We start from the raw sequence: 19,495 nt of genomic DNA, 5'->3' as shown, positions 1-19,495 counted from the left end.
GATGCCAGACACTTCAGTTTTTCCCTGTATAACACTGGTGCCTTTCAAGCTGCTACTCCACTGCTGGAGCTCACAGGGAATAAGGGAGTAGGTGAGTCTGTGTGTGGGTTCTTTAAGAGGAACTTCTTGGGGTACCAGCAGTTTCTGCAATAGGCGTGATCCCTACTGGCTTTTATAACCAGAAGTTGTGGGGACATATCTTCCTGGCACTGGAACCCTGGGCTGGGGGCCCTGGTGTGGGGCTGGGACCCCTCACTCCTGAGATATCCCTCCCAAATTTTTATCCATCACACATTGGTGAGAGAGAGACCAGCCTGTGCTGCATCTGCACCCCTCCTGCCTGTTGATGGGTGTGGTTTCTTTAATTCCGTAGTTGTCAAACCTCCATTCAACTTGATTTTTGACAGTTCTGACTGATAGTTTTTCTATATTTATTTGTGATTTTGATGTGGTTTTACAAAGAGGTAAGACTGGAACTCCCAATACTTCATTCTTTATTTGCAAAATTGATCATTTGTATTCATGAGTCCCATATAATTTTCTTCCAACTTTTACATCTAATCTTTCCCCCAGATTTGAATTTCAAACTCCTTTTAAAGAGATCATTGGGAGGAAAATCATCCTTAAAAGACCTAAGCCCTAGAGTCTCTTTTAGAAATTAAAAACTATTAATTTTTTTTTTTGCTTCCATTAAACATGTAGATAACTTTTATACGTAGCTGATTAAAGGTGTAACTAAAAATACCAGTCTGAAGGCAGGGTCCCAATAGTATGACTGCAGTTGGGCTTTCATATTGTAGCTCACCATTCTCCCCCCACCTCCCCTTTTTTGCCTCTATATTTCTGCCTAAGACTCTAACATCTCCAGGATAAATAGTGGATAAGAGATTCAAACTCTGGGAACTCCTTGAGAGTAGTCTTAGAAACCTGATAACTATGTACCTCCTTAAATGTTTGCTGAATTAAGGTAAGAGGCTATTAAAGACTGTAGGTTTTCTTAGAGCATGCAACAATTCCGTATTTAAAACAATGCAAAATGTGTGAAAATAATATATTGCCTGATAAATAAGAGTACCTGTCGGAGTGAAATACGGTGTTCCGTCTTTAGCAGGTGGAGCAGGTACCTTGTGTAAGTTATGCGCTCTGCGAGAATTAGCAGACTACACATCCCAGAGTGTATCGGGGGCGCAGCCCGGGCAGGACTCAGGTTTCAAGGCGTTCTCGTGTTGCATGATGGGATCTGTAGTGAGGTCTTCCTTGCGGTGGCCGACTTTACTTTCCTCTTGCTACCCTTCAAAACGCGTCTTTTCCTCAACCTCTAAACCCTGGTCTTAAAAATGTTTAGTTCTGGCCCTGGTGGGATGATTCAGTTGGACAGAGCACCCTTCCGCTATGCCAAGATTGCAGGTTGATCTGTCAGGGCACAGAGAAGAAACCAAATAATGCATAAATAAGTGAAACAGCAAATTGATGTTTCTCTCTCAAATCAATCAATTAAAATAATAATAAATTTAATCATGAAAACAGCCCACGATGTAGTGGTTTCAGTTTCCTTGCATTCCTGGCATGCGGCTCCAACTAGAGTCTCCATGGCCCGTGTAGTCACCATCGAGTGCCTACTTTTGATGCTCATTAGGGCTTCTTACCACACGGTCCAACGCTTATATCGAATTACATTTTTGAGATAATGGTCTTTCGACTTTGCCCATGTGTTCACTGAGCCGACTAAGTAGGTTGAATCGGTGATTCCGAAAACGGGTGACCTCACGCCCGGTTTGGCCTCACGTACACAGTTGGTCCCCGCCCCCAGTCGTCTACTAGGCTGCACGCGCCTGCTGGGGAGCCTGTCGTTCTGTGCACCCAGCCTGCCGTGCTTTGCACTGCGCATGTTCGGTGGTGCGCTGGCGGAGGTTTCCGCAGCAGAGGGGTTAGCTCTGCAGCGGCGGGTCTGTCCCTTAGCGCTTAGTTCTCGCATCGTCTTTGGCCTCCGCTGGCAACGGGTGTTCCTCCGCTCTGGGTCTCGCCAGCCGGAGCTCCAGCGTGCCCCGATCTGGCCCCCTATCCCGTGAAGATGGCTGCCGTACGCCGGGCCCGGAGTTACTGCCGCTGCCTGGTCCGCTTCTCCGACCGAGAACTCTGCTAAGCCCCGCTGCAGCAGACAGGCAGGAGTAGACACCCGGACACCGAGCACACCTCCTCAGGGGACGGTGCAGAGGGGGTGCGGAGAGCCCCTCAACCGGCGATCGGCCCGCCAGCATGGTAACCTGAGGAGGGGGAAGGGGGATTCACGAGGAGGGGAGGGGCTGGCAGGCCTCGGGGGTAGGATCCCCGAACAGGGAGGTGGGGAAGGAGCTGGGAGGAATGAGAAGAGCTGCGCCGCTCCTACCCTTTATGGGACCTCTGGCCTAAGGAGGAGTTGCGGGGATTCCAGCCCTGAGCACTCCCCGGCTTGTCTTGTCGATGTGAAGAGTGGTTGGTTTGCAGTACGGCCGAGAAAAATGTCTCTTCTCGGCCAGCAGAAGACATTGAACCAATCTGGCTCCTCTCAAGGGATTTTATCGAAGCAGTGAACCTAGATTGAGGTGAGCCATGGCGGCATCTGAAATCGGGAAGGAGCCTTGGCAAGTGGAGACACTTGTTGATTGCTCCCCCTCTGGAAGGCTGAGCTCACGGAGAGGCCTGGGTTTAGGAAGCACCTGTCCCGTGATGCGCCAGTACCCTGGATAGGATGTTGGCAGGCAGCCCTGGCAGCGTGGGGTCACAAGGATTGTTTTGCTTCCCAGCAGTGAGGGCCGAGAAGCATCAGTGCGGTCCACATGTAGAGACTGAGCTAAGGTCCAGAAATTGACAACGCAGATTCCTTAGGACTTTGGCTGAAATATGTAGTCTCTGCCCTGTGCTGCCTTCTTTGGCTTTGAATAAATTGTCCATCTGAGAAACTAATCTCTTGGGTTGCATGAATCAAGGGTGAAATGTTACCAAACTAATTAGCTTACAGTACATACTCGTGGTTTTTTTTTTAAGATTTATTTATTTATTTATCTTTAGAGGGGAAGGGAAAGAGAGAGGGAGAGAAATATCAATGTATGGTTGCCTCTAGTGCATCCCCTGCAGGGAACTGGCCTGCAGGGAATCTGCCTGCAACCCAGGCATGTGCCCTGACTGGGAATCTAACCGAGATACTCTGGTTCACAGGCCCGTGCTCAATCCACTGAGCTACACCAGCCAGGGCTCATACTCATGTTTTGAATAAATGAAAGACTGAATGAATTTATTTTATTAATCTGGAGAATTAAAACAGTAATTTACTCTGCCTCTACACTTTCAGAAGTAGTTCTCTGACCGGGATTAAGCACTTAACTTTTTATATTTCATTAATCCCATTTGTAAAACAGGAGTAAAATGATGTAAGACATGAGCTGTTCAAGGGAAAGGTGAGGTTTAGGTCAAACTTGATTAGGAAAATAAAGTGAAACTCTGGGCAAAGCTGAGGACCTGCTTATTTCAACAGGTATTTGAACTGAAAAATGTAGTAAAAATAGTTTCTTGTTTTTGTCATAGCATCAAAATCAAAGTAATAATGGATTAGGACTCTTATAACACAGGAGCTCAGGGAAGAAGAAAGATGCTATCTGTATTATAGTTTCCAATTTCCTCATTCTTGAGCTATGCATTATATATCCACATGGAGTTTACTTATTAATTCAACCATTTTTGAACACCTGTTATCAGCCTGGCATAGTGCTAGTGCTAGATCCTGGTACAATATTAAATCTTCAGTATAGCTAAATCCGTAAGGTGATTGTGGTAAACTTTTAGTCCTAGAATGTCACTTGTGAAAAGGGACCTCAGAGGTCACCAAATCCAATACAGGTTCTTGAGAGATGAGATAGTTGAGGCTTGCACAGACCTGCTATGAATGAAGCAATGTGTTTGGCTTGAGTATGCAAAGGTGAGTGAAGTGTTATCTTTGTTGCCAATGCTCTAACTCTAGCAAAGAGACAAAAATAATTTCAACACAAGTCTAAGTGCTATGATACAAGCACAAGTATAATGGGAAAACAAAAGAGGGAATTAAGAGGATCAGAAAATGCTTCTTACTGGGATGATTCCTGGGCTAAATATTGAAGGAAGAGCAGCCACGTGAGGAAGGAGCCATCATTCCAGCAGTTATTCTAGAAGCCTATGCTAGAAGAGGGAACTGGAGAGAGCAGGGGAAGCTCTTGAAGTCAGTTTAGTATGACCAATAGGTAAGAGGTAGAAAAAGCTGTTACTAAGAGGATACACTAAGGAACTCAGATTCCCTTTAATTGGCTGTACTTAAGAGTTAACAATAATAAAGCAGATCCTTATTTGAGAAGAGAGAAATACATTTCTCAATGGGATCTATAAATTCAAATTCCTTTACTGTGTATTTTCCTATTAGTTATGTTCTTAGTTCAGAAAGCTCCCAGCTTACAGACTCAAAAAATGAAATGTATTTGACTATACATCAGTGCTTAAATTTTCCAGTATTCTAGGAAGTCGTCTGAGTTTTGGCCTTTCGCTCTGTCTCTCTCTCTCTCTTTTTTTTTTTTTTTGCTGATTTAGCTTTTACAGTGTGCCAAACACTTCACTGTGTACTAACTGGTTCAAGTCTTAAAGGCACCTCTGCTTGAAGTCTGGTTGCTAGAGATAAGATAGGAAGCAAGGTTTATTTATGTTGCACTATATACTTCAAGTATATATCTGGTTGCTGTATTCAAAGATAAGTGTTAACACAAACATTTTTTTCTGGAAACAAATTACAACTAAAATTGGCAGTTGTGAAACTTGCCATCTTTGGAATGCATAAAATAAATAGGTTTTATTATTTATATTTCTAACTAACCTTCAAGGTTACTTCTCTGATTGCCACATTTCTTTATCAGACTGAACACATTAAGTGTTGAGCAAGTCCCATTTGCTAATAAGTCTTACCTAACAGAGTGAACCTACGCAACATTTCATCTTCACTGGAAGATAGGGTTCAGTTTAATTTAGCAAACATTGAGAACAAAAGGATAAAATGAAAGTAAACTGATGTGAGACCTCTGTTAAGCTCCAAACCATGTACAGTAACTCCAGTCCTGCTTTATTCCATTTCAACTTAATTTACTATGTAAACATCTAATTTATAAAACAAAATAGAAGGGCATCTTAAACATTCACTATTGCGTGCCTTTTTATTTACGAGCTTTCCTAGTACATTTAAAATATTAGCAAACAGACAAAAGTCATATTCACGTATTAATAACATGCCAGTGTATAAAAGAAGGGATATCCATATGTGGATTATACATGGTCTTTCAAGTGACTTGTGAAACCGAACTCTATACCGCACTCAATGTTATTTTTCTAAAGCAAACTTGGTCCTTTTAACCACCTACCAAAACATTTTAAACAAGAGCCCAGTGAAGTTATTTATTCTACAGTATTAAAAAATTAAGGTAGCAGGTTTTTCTGATTGGAATCATTAAACTTACCATGAAGAAGGTATCTAGAGAGAAGAAACCGTACATTTCATTGGGCAAGTAGCTGAATAGAAGATGTAGATTTCAAAGAGAAGCCAGTGTTTGCATCGTCCTGATTACTTTGTTTTTTTTTCCCTCCCCCCAGGCAGAAGCTGAGGAAGATTGTCATTCTGATTCTATCAGAGCAGAGGAGGATGGAAATGAAAGCCCTGCCGAAACCGATCTGCAGGCATGTTTCTTCATCCTGTGTGTAATTTTCATTCCATTGCTTTCCATGGATAAGCAGACATTGGTCATAATTGTGAAAAATTATAGGTTTGTGTGCATTGAGTTTAACTGCATTTCATACCAGTTTATAGCATACATAAGTTGTAACTATGTCGTGGATTTCTTTTTCTGTAAAAGGATTTATCAGTAACTGCTGCTGTGTACTTTAGTTGTGGGTTTAAAGTGTTCAAACCTAGCCTTAAGCATGACTCAAAAACCATCACCTCAAAGAAAAGGATTGACAGATTTGACCACCTAAAAGTTTAAAACCTTTATATAGCGGAAGATGTAATATAGCTGTCAAAAGAGAAATAATCGGCTGTAAAAACTGTTTACCACATATGGGCAAAGAATTGATAGCCTCAGTATATATATATAGGATGTCTTTATAAATTAGCAAGAAGAATACAAGATAGATATGAATGGACAGCTAATGGAAAAAATAACGTAAATGACAATTACACATTTGAAAATATAATTAGCCTCATAAATAATTTTAAAAATACAAATCAAATCTACAGTTAGTTTTTTCCTAAATGATCAGATTGGTGAGTAATGCCCATTGCCATTCAGCTATGAGAATTATCATGTAGTGTACATTGAAGTGTGAATTGCTACAACTTTTTGAAAGGCAAAGTAACAACATGGGTCAAAATGAGAAACATACATTCCCTTTGAACCAGCAATTCTATGTCCAAGAAAATATTCCTGCAGAAATAATGAGGCCCTGGCTGGTGTGGCTCAGTGGATTCAGTGCTGGCCTGCAGACAGAAAGGTTGCTGGTTCAATTCCCAGTCGGCACATGCCTGGGCTGTGGGCCAGGTTCTAAGCTGGGGATGTGCAAGAGGCAACCGATTGATGTTTTCTTTTGCAAGTTAATGTTTCTTTCCCCTCTCTCTAAAGATAAGTAAATAAAATCTTCTTTTAAAAAAGAAAGAATAGGGAAATTGAGTAAACACATGTGTACAAAAATGTTTATTGTACTATTGTTTATATGGAAAAATGGAATACAACCTAAATATCTATCACTTGTGTTAAGTAATGATGCATTCCTACGTGAAATGCACTGCAGCTGTTTAAAAAGATGGGATAAATATTTGTGCACTGAAACAAAAATATTCAGTATAATTGGGTAAGTGCATCCTACTGAATTTATGAGCTTTAGGATGTTTATTTAGAACGTGTTACCAAGTAGATATAAGGAGGGCTGCTGAACATTCTTCAGGTCAGAGGTGTATGTGTTAGACGTAGAAAGGTGGGAACCAAAACCAGAGCCGTGTACAGAATATAGAGAAAACATTTTTTTGAAATGTGTTTTGCATATACCTTAACAAAAAAACAGGACTGATGTCTGTAATCCTATTGGCAGTGGCCTTCTTTAGGAGGAAAGCGGACTTGGAGGTGCAGAGTGCCACGAAGGAGGGTTTTTAAGCAGCGGCTGTTGGGATCTACACCACAATCAATGCATAGACCTGTTTTGTCACCTCAGAGAGAAGGAAGAGGGAGGGAAGCCAGAGCTGGGGGAGTGGAGTTGCTATACAGTCTTGATGAAATACCTTTGTTATTCCAGAGGAAGTTCTAAGGATGGAATAAACTTTGCATGCGTGGCTTTTTCAGTCACTGATCACTGTTGCTGATTTAGGCTGGGTAGGAATCGCCTGGGAAGGAGCTATGATCTGGCTGAGGCGATACCCCCTGAGGGCTGACAGCCGAAGGCTGTTTTTCAGTTGCTCTCCTAGCAGTTGAAGTAATCAGAGTTTAAAAAAAAATTAGCGATATGTGTTAGAAAAAAATTTTCCTTATTAAAAAAGACAAGGGCTGTTAAAAAATACTTTGGGCTTGCGTAGAGAATTTTTAGCAGCAATTTCAACATCTACTAGATGGTGTAGTCCAAGTAAACAAATGTGGAAAGCATCTAAATTCAGTCCCTAAATGATGGCTTATATTTTTTATTCTAATTAAAATTTGGTTTTCCCATACTATTAGATTTTTCTTGTATAGGCAGTCTTATTGTAGGCAAAGTTTCATAATTTCTTTGAAGTTTTAAGCAGAAAATTATTTTAGAACAAGTGTTTAATTGTATTAACTTAGTAATTTAAAAGACAGTGATTTCTGGTCTTAGAATATGTATATATGTATGGAAACTGACATTGGACCTAATGACAGATTATTCCCAAATTGAGCTACTCTTTCTCGAAGAGTCTTGAAATCTGTTTCTTCCCCAGGCCCAGCTCCAGAGGTTCCGAGCTCAGTGGATGTTTGAACTTGCCCCAGGTGTCGGCTCTGGCAATTTAGAAACTCGATCTTGCAGAGCAGGAGCCCGGGGTTCTTTTCTGAAAGTGGCGGATACCAAAGGAAAGCAAGAAATGGCAAAAGAAGAAAAGTTAAGTATTATGGACATTGTACTTGAAAGAACTGACAAATATGCCGGTTTATGCATCCCACTACTGTTTCTAGGTACTTCGGGAGATGTCACTACTCTTTATGGGCATCCTTCTTGCAGGGACACTGTCTTCATGGAACTGTCTTTGGTGACTTACAGACCCCTGAGATTCATTTGATCTCTAAAAGATTAATGCCTCTGAATTTATTACAGAAGAGAAAAAATTATTCAAATGTTAACATCTTTCCAAAGATTTTAATACAACATTTTGTTCTATTTTGAATTGAACCACATGTATGATGATGCATTCATCTGGAAACTTTTCTAAGTCCTCACACTGAAAAAATTCTGAAAGCTGTCTAATTGTTTACTTCTTTCCTATTATTCGCATGCAGGGAGCGTAGCACACCCTCTTATTACTCTCCTATTCTGTAGAGGCCATCATCCGTACACCATCAGATCCAAGTTTTTGTTTACACGCAATTTACCGTTAAGTAAGTGACACTGCCATGGTAAACCAAAACTTCCATGTTTATTTTAATTTTTAAATAATTGCAGATTCACAGGTAAAGGGAAGTCTCCGGCACCCTTCTCCCATTCCCCTCCATGGTGACATTTTACATAGCTAGAGTACTAGGAAATACACAGTGCTACAATCCACAGGGCTTATTCAGACTCCCAGATTTATAAGCACTTTTCTGTGTGTATATATAAAAATAGTTCTGCGCAGTTTTATTAATGTGTAAGTGCTGCTCAAGATACAAAATCGTTTTGTTACCACAAGGCTCCCAGTTGCCTATACTTTTACAGGTATACTCTCTCCTCCTTCCCTGCCATTCCTCACCACTAGTCTATTCTCCATTTCTATAATGTTAATATTAAAAATTATGTAAATGGAATCATACACTTTTGAGATTGGCATAATTTCTTTGAGATCCATTCAAATTCTTGTGTGTATCAATAGTTTGTTCCTTTTTGTTGCTCAGTAGTATTGCATGTATGGACATACCCAGTTTATTTAGTCACCAGTTGAAGGACATTTGGGTTGTTTCCGTTTTTTGGCTGTTAGGTGCAGAGCTGCTGTGACTGTCCATGTGCAGGTTTTTGCATGAACATAAGTTTTCATTTCTCTGTCCTAAGAGTGTATACGCTAGGTAAGCGCATCTTTGGCTAAAAGAAACTGCCAAACTGTTGTGCAAACCAGACCATTTTATCTTCCCTTCAGCCATGTACAAGTGACCTGGTGTCTCCGCATCCTCATCCTCAGCATTTGGTGTTCTCATGACTTTTTAATTTTAGCCATTTTAATAGGTTTGTAGTAAAACCTCATTGTAATTTGAATTATAGTTCCTTAATGTCTAATGATGCTGAATATCTTTCCATATGCTGTTTGTATCATGATATATCTGTGAAATATTTGTTTATCTTCTCTAATTATATTGCTTATGTTTTCACTGTTTTGAGAGGTTTTTTGTTTGTTTTTTTTAATATTCTAAATACAAGTCCTTTGTTGAACGTGTGGCTTATAAATAATTTATCTCAGTTTATAGTTTGTCTTTGCATCTTTACAAGGCATTTTGTAGAACAAGTTTTTGCTATTGATGAGGTCCAATTTATGTACTTATTTTTTTAACCTCAGCTGACAATATATTTATTCATTTGAGAGAGAGAAATGGAGGGGGGAGAGAGAGAAAGACATATGGATGTGAGAGAAAAACGTTAATTAGTTGCCTCTTGCACCCCAACCAGAGATTGAACTTGCAATCGATGCCCTTACAGCGTATCTGACCCACAACTCTCTTTCCGTGTACAGGACAGTGCTCCAACCAGCTGAACCACTTGGCCAGGGCCCAACTTACCAACTTTTATGGATTATATTTTTGGCATCAAGTGTAAGAGTTTGCATATTGCTAGGTCTCCCAAGGTTTTTTTTTTTTAATCTTTTTTTTTCCTGAAAGTTTAAAAAGTTTTAGACTTAAGTCCATGTTCCACTTTGAAGTTAATTTTTCTATAAGGTGTGAGGTTTAGGTCGAGATTTCTTATTTTGCCTATGGATGTCCAATTGTATTAACACTACTTGTTGAAAAAGCTATCCTTCTGATATTCATACTCCATTTTAATGCCGATTTTCAAAAAATGTTTTCATTACTTATTTTTACAGGCTCGAGAACTCTTCCTAAAAGCAGTAGAAGAAGAACAAAATGGAGCTCTTTACGAGGGTAAATACTCAGGGCCCCGGATCATCCTGCGTGACATTTCCGAGCAACAGCTCTTTGTTGCTGAGAGAGTTGTTTTTATTAGAATACGTTTGGTATGGAATGTCAGACTTGCTACATTTGAAATTGGTTTTTAAAGCATCAAAAATAAAAATTGTATTTCTATAGAACCTGTCTCTTCCCAAAAAAAATACTGCTGGTAAACATCGTATTGGTAGGATGAGTAAAATGATTTTTTTTTATATTTGGGTTTTAATATTTATTCTTCATTATTAAAGTCTTAAAAAATACTGTCACATATAAAAATAGGTTGTGCTTCTTTTATTGGTGGAATGACTTCTGGAGAGGAGAATGTTAAGGATGCATTGAGGAAAATATGTTTTCTAGGTTCTGATTTACAGTTGTCTGTAAAGGAACACCCTTTAACTTTGTTTCTTTTAGTAAGCTGATAGAAATGCGGGAGTAGTGTGTTGGGGCTGTTTACCATCCTCGGTTGGAATTGAGCTTCCATGTTGTGCTAGTAAAGCTGATAATTGGGGCATAGAAAAGATTCTTGCCCTTGATTCATTTGAATATGCCCTCAAAGTAACATTTTCCAGAATTATTCTATTATTTGCAAAGTTCTTCTAGTGATACATTTACTTTGAGATGTTAAAAGGGTCCAATTAATACCTCTCCATAATCTTCATTAGTTTGTAAGATTCCCATCTCCACATAGTGTGCAGTGATTTGCCCAGAGTAAAAAAAAAAAAAATGACAGAATGTATTGAATTGACTTCATCAGGTCCACCTCTGCAGCCCACGTTCTGTTAGCACATCTCCATGGAAGACATTATTGAATAATATAACTCTAAACACCCTGGCCAGGAGATATAAGAGTCTCATGCTCTACCCACTGAGCTAGCCAGGTGCCTAAGGCAGCTCTGTTTTAAAACAAACAGGTTCTACAGGTTATTAGCTAAATAAGAGGCAGTTGGACTAAAGTTGTATTTGAAAAAATTCAAAAAAGTCTTTTCTTTATTCCGCCCACTAGGAAGCACTTGATTTTCCTTAACTTTGCATTTGAGAAGGAAAAATTTGCTTAAAAGTATTTTTCAGTTGGGACTATGGCAGTTGCATTTTCAAAGTCAAAAGAAAGACATTCACATAAGATCACTTCTGACAATATGTAACCGGCTGAGGAAAAAGATGGGAAAGGCTAAAAGCCAAGAGTAAAATGCAACATCTTAAGTTCCTATAACATGTTAGCTTTAGGAAAAAGAAAGATGATTTCTGAGTAGTAAGATTTGTAAATAAGTTTGTCACTGAACTCCTGTTGCATGTAGAAAAGGCTGTTTGTAACGAAAGTTACCCAGTTAAATGACACTTAAGGGTAATCAAAGGAAATAACAAAAAATGTGTGGTCATAGCTAATTTAGCTTTATTTCTTCTTTTAGCCATCAAGTTTTATCGTAGGGCTATGCAACTTGTACCTGATATAGAGTTCAAGATTACTTATACCCGGTCTCCAGATGGTGATGGCGTTGGAAACAGCTAGTGCGTATATAATTTGATAGACAGTAATACATAGAGTTTGTTAAAATTAAGCATCTTTGCCCTGTTTACTCTTAACATGATAAGAAGATGGTGCTTTTATGTTAAGTCATACAGTCTTTAGTATAGAGACTTGTTTATAAAGTTACAGAAATTACTTAATTAGGGACATTTTAAGATTAAAATACAGAAATGTACATTTTAAACAGACATAACGAAGTGGTGAAAGAATTTGTTAAAGAAAGTAGTGATTATTAAAAGGAGTAAATTAAAGGGTGTATTTCAACTTTCTGAAACCTGAAGTCAGAATTATTAAAATGTTATTAGGCCAAAATTGAAAAATGTTAATAATGTTTGAAATTGGGTGATGGGTACATAGGCTTTGATTACACTAGTCTTTCTCGTTTTGTATATGTTTGAAACTATACATTTTTACTTAGGGGCTTTTCATTTATTAGGAAAAGGCTGAATTACAACAAGACTCTGTTTATTATTCTCTTATGGTATGTAGGTGGAATATCATTAAGACTGTACTGTTGGTTTAAAAGCACAGGAGCAGGATGTAATCACTCCTAAATGAGAGCACTTTCCACCCTGACCACTGTGGCTCAGTTAGCTGGGGATTATCCCTCCAAGTAAAAGACTGCTGGTTTGATTCCCTGGCCATGAGAGGCAACCATCGGTATTTCTCTTCCTTTCTTTCTCCCTCACTTCCCCTCTCTCTAAAAATGAATAAATAAAATCTTTTTAAAAAGGCAAGAAACCACATTTTATTGTATAAACCCAGCTCCTGAATCAGTCATGAAGGTAGCATTGATGGTGTTATATGACAAAGATCAAAAGAACATATTTTTAAGTCAGTACTTTTCAAGCTATTTGCAAAACTATTACAAACTTGTTTTGGCTCAATCCTTTTATTCCCCAAAGCCCAATTTGCTGATAATAGAAGGGGAGGGAGTTTGTACCCATGGGAGAATGTCAGATTTAAAATGAACAACACCTAGAAAAAGTTTGGTAATGAGATATTTTATGACCTGTTATTATATTACCGCTGCCATGAAATAATTAAGACGTTATCTTTACCAGTAACTATGCTTTTTGCCAGTATTTCTTAACTGCTTATACTATTAACATAAGCCTCGGATAGGCCTTATTAAAAACATCCCAGTGAAGTCATTATTAATTGACTGTTGAAACATTTGGGCCAGTAATACTGCTCACTGAATTCAATTTAACAGTATAAGTTAGTGCATACTAAAAAGGAATCATTTGGGCTTTTTTCTAAGCCTTTTAAAATTTAGTTAGTCATTTGAACCCAGTAAAGAGACTGCATCTGCTGTTAAGAAAGTTTGTATTAAAATATTAAAGATATGTTTCTTTTCTGTACAATCTCTTTATATAAACTCAGATTTTATAAAAGTTCTTTAAAGATGTACATAATTTTTTTATCAGATCTAATAGGCCATAAAACTCTCTTTGTTGGTTTTTTTTTTTATCTTTTGTTCAGTGCTGGTAAAGTAGCCCCTGAATCCATCCAGACTCAACCACACTTGCCCCCTTGTCAAGTCATAATAAGCTCTTCCTGGTTTTCCAACTTCATCCTCATCCAAACCTTTTTATATATCTGATCATTTTAAAGGTTACTTTCAGCAAAAATGGTAAGCTGGATATTTTCCCAGAACTCTAACTATACATTTGTTTATATTGGTAGATGGTTTGTGGACCCTGCTGAGATTTTTTAAATTACACATTTCCCTCTCTAAACGTAGGGTGATAAGGCACATCTGTTAGAAAACCTTGGTTAAGTACCTCAAATGACAGCTGTATATTTGATTTTTATCCAATTAGATGGATAAAATTAGTCACTTAAAGAAATGTTTACTTCAACCCTGGCTGGTGTGGCTCAGTGAATTGAGTACCAGCCTGTGAACCACAGGGTCACTAGTTTGATTCCCAGTCAGGACACATACCTAGGTTGCAGGCCAGGTCCCCAGTAGGGGGTACTTGAGAGGCAATTACATATTGATGTTTCTCTCCCTCTCTTTCTCCCTTTGTCTTTCTAAAAATGAATAAATAAAATCTTTAAAAAAAGAGAGAGAATATGTTTACTTCAGATTTTAAAAGTCATTTGAAACTATCTTTTTCATTAACACATGAAATGTCTACAATAAAACAATTAAATCACACCATCTGTATCCCCAAACTGTAATTCTTTCTACATGGAAAATAAAATTTGCTGAAGCCTTTTTCTTCAAAAGACTTGTGGTGGTACCTCCTGCAAGGCAGGATAAACTTTCATCACATCAGAGAAAAAAGTAGGGAGAAGTTGCTTTTAGATTTGAAAATGCTATGAAAAATCAGTTCCTAAGCTTTTTGTTTGTAGACCGAGGCCCTTAGTGTGTTCACCTCCCTCCTTTTTTGCAGCATTGAAGATAATGATGACGATAGCAAGATGGCAGATCTGTTGTCCTACTTCCAGCAGCAGCTCACAGTTCAGGAGTCTCTGCTCAAACTGTGTCAGCCCGAACTTGAGAGCAGTCAGACTCACATATCAGGTGAGAATGTATGCTCATTGTAAGTCCACGAGAAAGACATTACCATAGATTTTGGTTTTCCAAACTTAAAAAGTCAGATGACTTGCCGGATAGTCTGTCTCATTCGAAATATGATTGGAGATCTAGTTGTAATTATTGTTTGTGTTTGCCTACAAGTCCAAAGTAGAGCGGAGTTTGCAATGCAGTTGTTCAAGAATGCCACACGTTTTTACTTATGATCTAGGAGGGCGACCCTCTGAGTTGTTGGGGGCAGTCCTCAGAACGCTGGAGGAGTCCAGGGACTTACTAGGGTCATCATGTGTTTCAGCCAAGTTGGACAGCAGTCCTGAGATACAGGTTGAATGTTTAAGAATGAATGTCTTTTTCTTTCTATATGTTAAGTGTTTAATTAGCTATGGGACTTTTCAGAAGAGGACAATTAGACATTTTCAAGAAGATAAAAATAACTTTTTACTCTTAAATGCAGTATGGATCCACACACATACCAATGTAGACCGTTTTTCTAACACACTTGTTTTAATACCTATTGGTAGTAAAATGATCTTCTGAGAGATGGGGTTGCTTTATAACAGTAGCTTCAGATCTGTTCCATACTTAAAAATAAAGATTTGTGTCTTGATGTTAGGAAGCGTTATTGCTTCTAGGTAAGTACACTCATGCAAGACGTCTGAGCAGTACTGGAGATGGGACTGAGAAATTTGTAGGAATGCGTAAACGTGTCTGCACTGACAGCATGGCGGTGGAGCAGGCAGTGGAACAGCAGGAGAGTCACTGAGGGGGGTTTTCTTTTGCAGTGCTGCCAATGGAGGTCCTGATGTACATCTTCCGCTGGGTGGTGTCTAGTGACTTAGACCTCAGATCCTTGGAGCAGCTGTCGCAGGTGTGCAGAGGATTCTATATCTGTGCCAGGTACTTACTTTTTTAAACCACTCGGAGTGGTGAAAAAAGGTATTGGGATCACTTGCCAATTCTGATAAAAGAATTTGATTGATGTTCTGGGTAAAAGCTATTCTAGAACAGTTTTGCTTGGTTATACATATGTGAATTTCTCAAACTATTTATCATTTAAAGGCTGGAATGCAATAGGTTTTCTTTTTTATTTTTCTCATGTAGAATGATTTATTTTATTTTTTAGTTTTATATTTTTAATTAATGTTACATCTGCTCATAGTTTAAAGAATTTCATAATTCAACTGGGTTTGATCTTAAAAACTAAACAAAATGAACAGCAATCCCCCGCTTTCCACCCCTCCCCACAAACCTGGTGGAAGTAACCACCCCCTAGGAGCAAATACTTCTAATGATTTTAGCTGATTCTTTTGATATTTACCTCCATATCTCTTTATCTTACTTATTATTGTAGTTCAAGTACAGTTGTCTCCATTTTCCTGCCACCACTTACCCCTGCTCCAGTCACCTTTACTCCCACCCTCCATCCTTTCCCCTTTTGGCTTTGTCCATGGGCCCTTTATACATGTTCCTTGACGACCCTTCCCCCTTCTTCCCCCATTATCACCCTCCACCCTCCCCTCTGGTTACTGTCAGTTTGTTCTTTATTTCAGTGTCTCTGGTTGTATTTTGCTTGCTTCTTTGTTTTGTTCATTAGGTTTCACTTATAGGTGAGATCATATGGTATTTGTTCCTCACTGCCTGGCTTATTTCACTTACCATAATGCTCTCCAGTGTCATCCATGCTGTCTCAAAGGGTAGGCGCTCCTTCTTTCTCTCTGCTGCATAGTATTCTATTATATAAATGTACCATAATTTTTTGATCCACTCATTTACCGATGGGCACTTAGGTTGCTTCCAGCCCTTGGTTATTGTAAATTGTGCTGCTGTGATGTAATAGGTTTCCAGGGTATAGAATAATATGTGGAACAGATACGGTTACATACATTACTTCCATAGGGTAGTTTGCATGCTAATTTAGCTGATTTGGAAAAGAAATTATGCTAAAAAATACTGAAGCTATTTTCACAGTAACTCTAAACCAGTTAATTGGTAATGATTTAAATTTGGATTGCACTACAATTTTCTTTTAGCACATTAAAAGTAATCCTATTTAAAATCATTCTGGACTTCCACCAAGATGGAGGCATAGGTGGAAATACTGTGCCTTCTCGCACAACCAAGTTTAAAGACAACAACGTTTTAGTAAAACAGATACGCAGCCATAACACAGAAAATTAAACTACTGAAGTCCGACAACAAGGAACCCTTCAGCTAGACCGGTATGAGGGGCGGAGCCAGCAGCTGGCGGAACGGGGTTGCGCAGGAAAATTCAGCCAGATCGACCCAGGCGCGGGGTTGGCAGTTGGCGAATCCCCAGGTGTAAGGCGGCGTAGGGCAGACCCAGTGAAGGTACAAGGCGGCAGGCTGACTGCAGTCACACATTCTCGGACAGATAAACCAGCGAAGGAGCGAGCAGTGAGACAGACCACGCAGGCCCCAGCAGCAGGAAGCAGCAGAGGGAACCGCTATTGCCCTGCTCTGACCCCACCCCCACATACAGTGTCACAAACCAGCAACTTGGGTGGCCCCGCCCTGGTGAACACCCAAGGCTCCCCTCCTCATACTTAATGGGCACAAAGAGACCAAACATGGTTCAAGAAGAACTCAAAGTCCCAGAGCCCATAACTCTAAGCAGTGAAGAAATAGCCAACCTTTCAGATGCACAGTTCAAAACACTGGTGATCAGGATGCTCACAGAACTGGTTGATTTTAGTCACAAATTAGAGGAACTTATGAAGGCTAAACTAATTGAAATGAAGAGAAATGCACAGGAAACCAATTGTAATGGAAAGAAAACTGGAACTCGAATCAAGAGAGTGGACCAGAAGGAAGATAAAAATGACGAAACAAAAATATGAAGAAACAAGAATTCAAAAAAATGAGGAGAGGCTTAGGAACCTCCAGGACATCTTTAAATGCTCCAACATCCAAATTATAGGGGTACCAGAAGGGGAAGAGGAACAGCCATGAGTGGAAAGCTTATTTGAACAAATAATAAAGGAGAATTTCCCCCATCTGGAAAAGGAAATAGACTTCCAGGAAATCCAGGAAGCTCAGAGAGTCCCAAAGAAGTTGGACCCAAGAAGGAACACACCAAGGCACATCATCATTACATTAGCCAAGATTAAAATGAAGAAGAGAATCCTAGAAGCAGCAAGAGATAAGGGGACAGTCACCTACAAAGGACTTCCCATCAGACTGTCAGCTGATTTCTCAAAAGGGACCTTACAGGCAAGAAGGGGCTGGAAAGAAGTATTCCAAGTCATGAAAACCAAAGACCTACATCCAAGATTGCTCTATCCAGCAAAGCTTTCGTTTAGAATGGAAGGACAGATAAAGTGCTTCTCAGATAAGATCAAATTCAAGGACTTCATCATCACCAAGCCTTTGTTATATGAAATGTTAAAGGGACTTATCTAAGAAAAAGAAGATAATATGAACAGTGAAAGGACAACAAACTCACAGTTATTAAGAACCACACCTAAAACAAAAGCAAACTAAAAGGACAGCTAGATCAGGAGCGGAACCATAGAAATGAAGATCTCATGGAGAGTTAGCAACAGGGGAGTGGGAGAAGGAGAAGGGGGGAGAAGGTACGGAAAATAAGTAGCATAGACAGTAGATAGAAAATAGGGGGGAGAGCAAGAGTAGTGTGGGAAATATGGAATCTAAAGAACTTGAGACACGGGGTCATAAACTAAAGGGGGTAATGGAGGGGGAGGGGGTGTGCAGGGTAGAGGGGAAGGAAGGGGGAATGGGACAACTGTAATGGTATAATCAATAAAATAAAAAAAAATAAAATTCTGTGTAAATATAATTTTGTATAACATCATTTGAGACCGATACTCTTTCATGGGCATTTTATATAAAAATATATATACTTAGTCCTTACATCTAGAACTTATAACTTTAGTTCTTAAAATTTAGCTGCATTACTTTTAAATAACCTAATTTCATTTGGAGTCTTTGTATTTGGGGTAAAACATGGGAATTGCTTGAAGACTGGTTTTTGGTGGTTGTGTGTACTATTCTGTTTAACAAGTACCTATTAAACATCTAGTAGATTGCCACCAACCTTTTGAAATTTTGGTCTCTAGCACTGTTACTCCATTAACTTCTTTTGATTATACATAGCAAACATGAGGGAATTAAAAATTGGGGGGGATCTTTTTTTGCAGTCTGGCTCCAATATAAATAGCTTTTACATCTTTAAAACCACCTACTTTAAATTATAGAAGTTAAAAGCATTTTGAGTTGTATAAGAATCATGTGAATATTTAATCATATCTTTTAACTTTGCATTTTGTACTAATCCCGTAACAAAGTCTTGGGGCCGCCATCTTTAAAATGTTTCTCTAATGTGACCGTTCTGCTGCTTCTCCAAAACCCAGTTCTGGTTCAGCCACCGTGATACCTAGTCTGGATTATGGCAGAAGCACTCAATGAGGTCTCTGCTTCCAGGCCTTCAGGCCTGAAGCATGTACCGCCGTAAACCACCAGAGCAATCTTTTGTTTTTCTTCTTTTTCCTATCCTCTGCCCCCTCCCCCTTGACGATTGGCAGCTTGATTTCTGTATCTCTGGGACCTGGCCTGCAACCCAGGAGTGTGTCTTGAGTGGAAATTGAACTGGCAACCCTTTGGTTTGCAGGCTGGTGCTCAATCCACTGAGTCACACCAGCCACAGCTGTTGTTGAATCAGGTTTTATTAATATTTTGTTGAGAATTTTTACATCTTTTTTCATCAAGGATATTGACTTGTAGTGTTCTGTTTCGTAATGTCTTTGTTTGATTTTGGTATCAGGGTAGTGCTGGTTTTGTAGAATGAGTTTGGAAGCAGTCCTTCCTTTTCAATTTTTTGAAATGGTTTAAAAAGGATAGCTATTAATTCTTTATCTGTTTGGTAAAATTCACCTGTGAAGCAATCCGGTCCTGGACTTTTATTTGTTGGGAGTTTTTATGATTATGCTTCAATTTCATTGGTAGTAATCAGTCTGTTTAGGTTTTGTACTTCTTGGTTCTGTCTTGGAAGGTAATATA

At 39.1% G+C, this 19,495-nt stretch overlaps 1 protein-coding gene across 3 annotated transcripts in view; it reads left to right on the top strand.

Moving 5' to 3' along the window:
• Window positions 1–1,835: 1,835 nt before the first annotated feature.
• FBXO9 (F-box protein 9) overlaps window positions 1,836–19,495 on the top strand; it is a 32,589-nt gene continuing 14,929 nt past the window's right edge. For 2 of the 3 annotated variants that reach the window (XM_037159550.2, XM_053668292.1), the window contains exons 1-7: window positions 1,836–2,259; window positions 5,638–5,721; window positions 7,985–8,143; window positions 10,304–10,361; window positions 11,795–11,894; window positions 14,316–14,446; window positions 15,241–15,355. In XM_037159550.2, coding sequence (XP_037015445.1) covers window positions 2,257–2,259; window positions 5,638–5,721; window positions 7,985–8,143; window positions 10,304–10,361; window positions 11,795–11,894; window positions 14,316–14,446; window positions 15,241–15,355 — 650 coding nt within the window. In that variant the 5' untranslated portion in view covers window positions 1,836–2,256. The other variant, XM_037159551.2, reaches the window with a different exon arrangement.

This window comes from Artibeus jamaicensis, unplaced genomic scaffold (assembly GCF_021234435.1).
Source record: "Artibeus jamaicensis isolate MK-2021 breed Jamaican fruit bat unplaced genomic scaffold, CSHL_Jam_final contig_484, whole genome shotgun sequence".
In the NCBI taxonomy this organism is placed as follows: Eukaryota; Metazoa; Chordata; class Mammalia; order Chiroptera; family Phyllostomidae; genus Artibeus; species Artibeus jamaicensis.
Note: the sequence above shows the minus strand (reverse complement) of the source record. Positions and strands in the feature narration are given on the sequence as shown.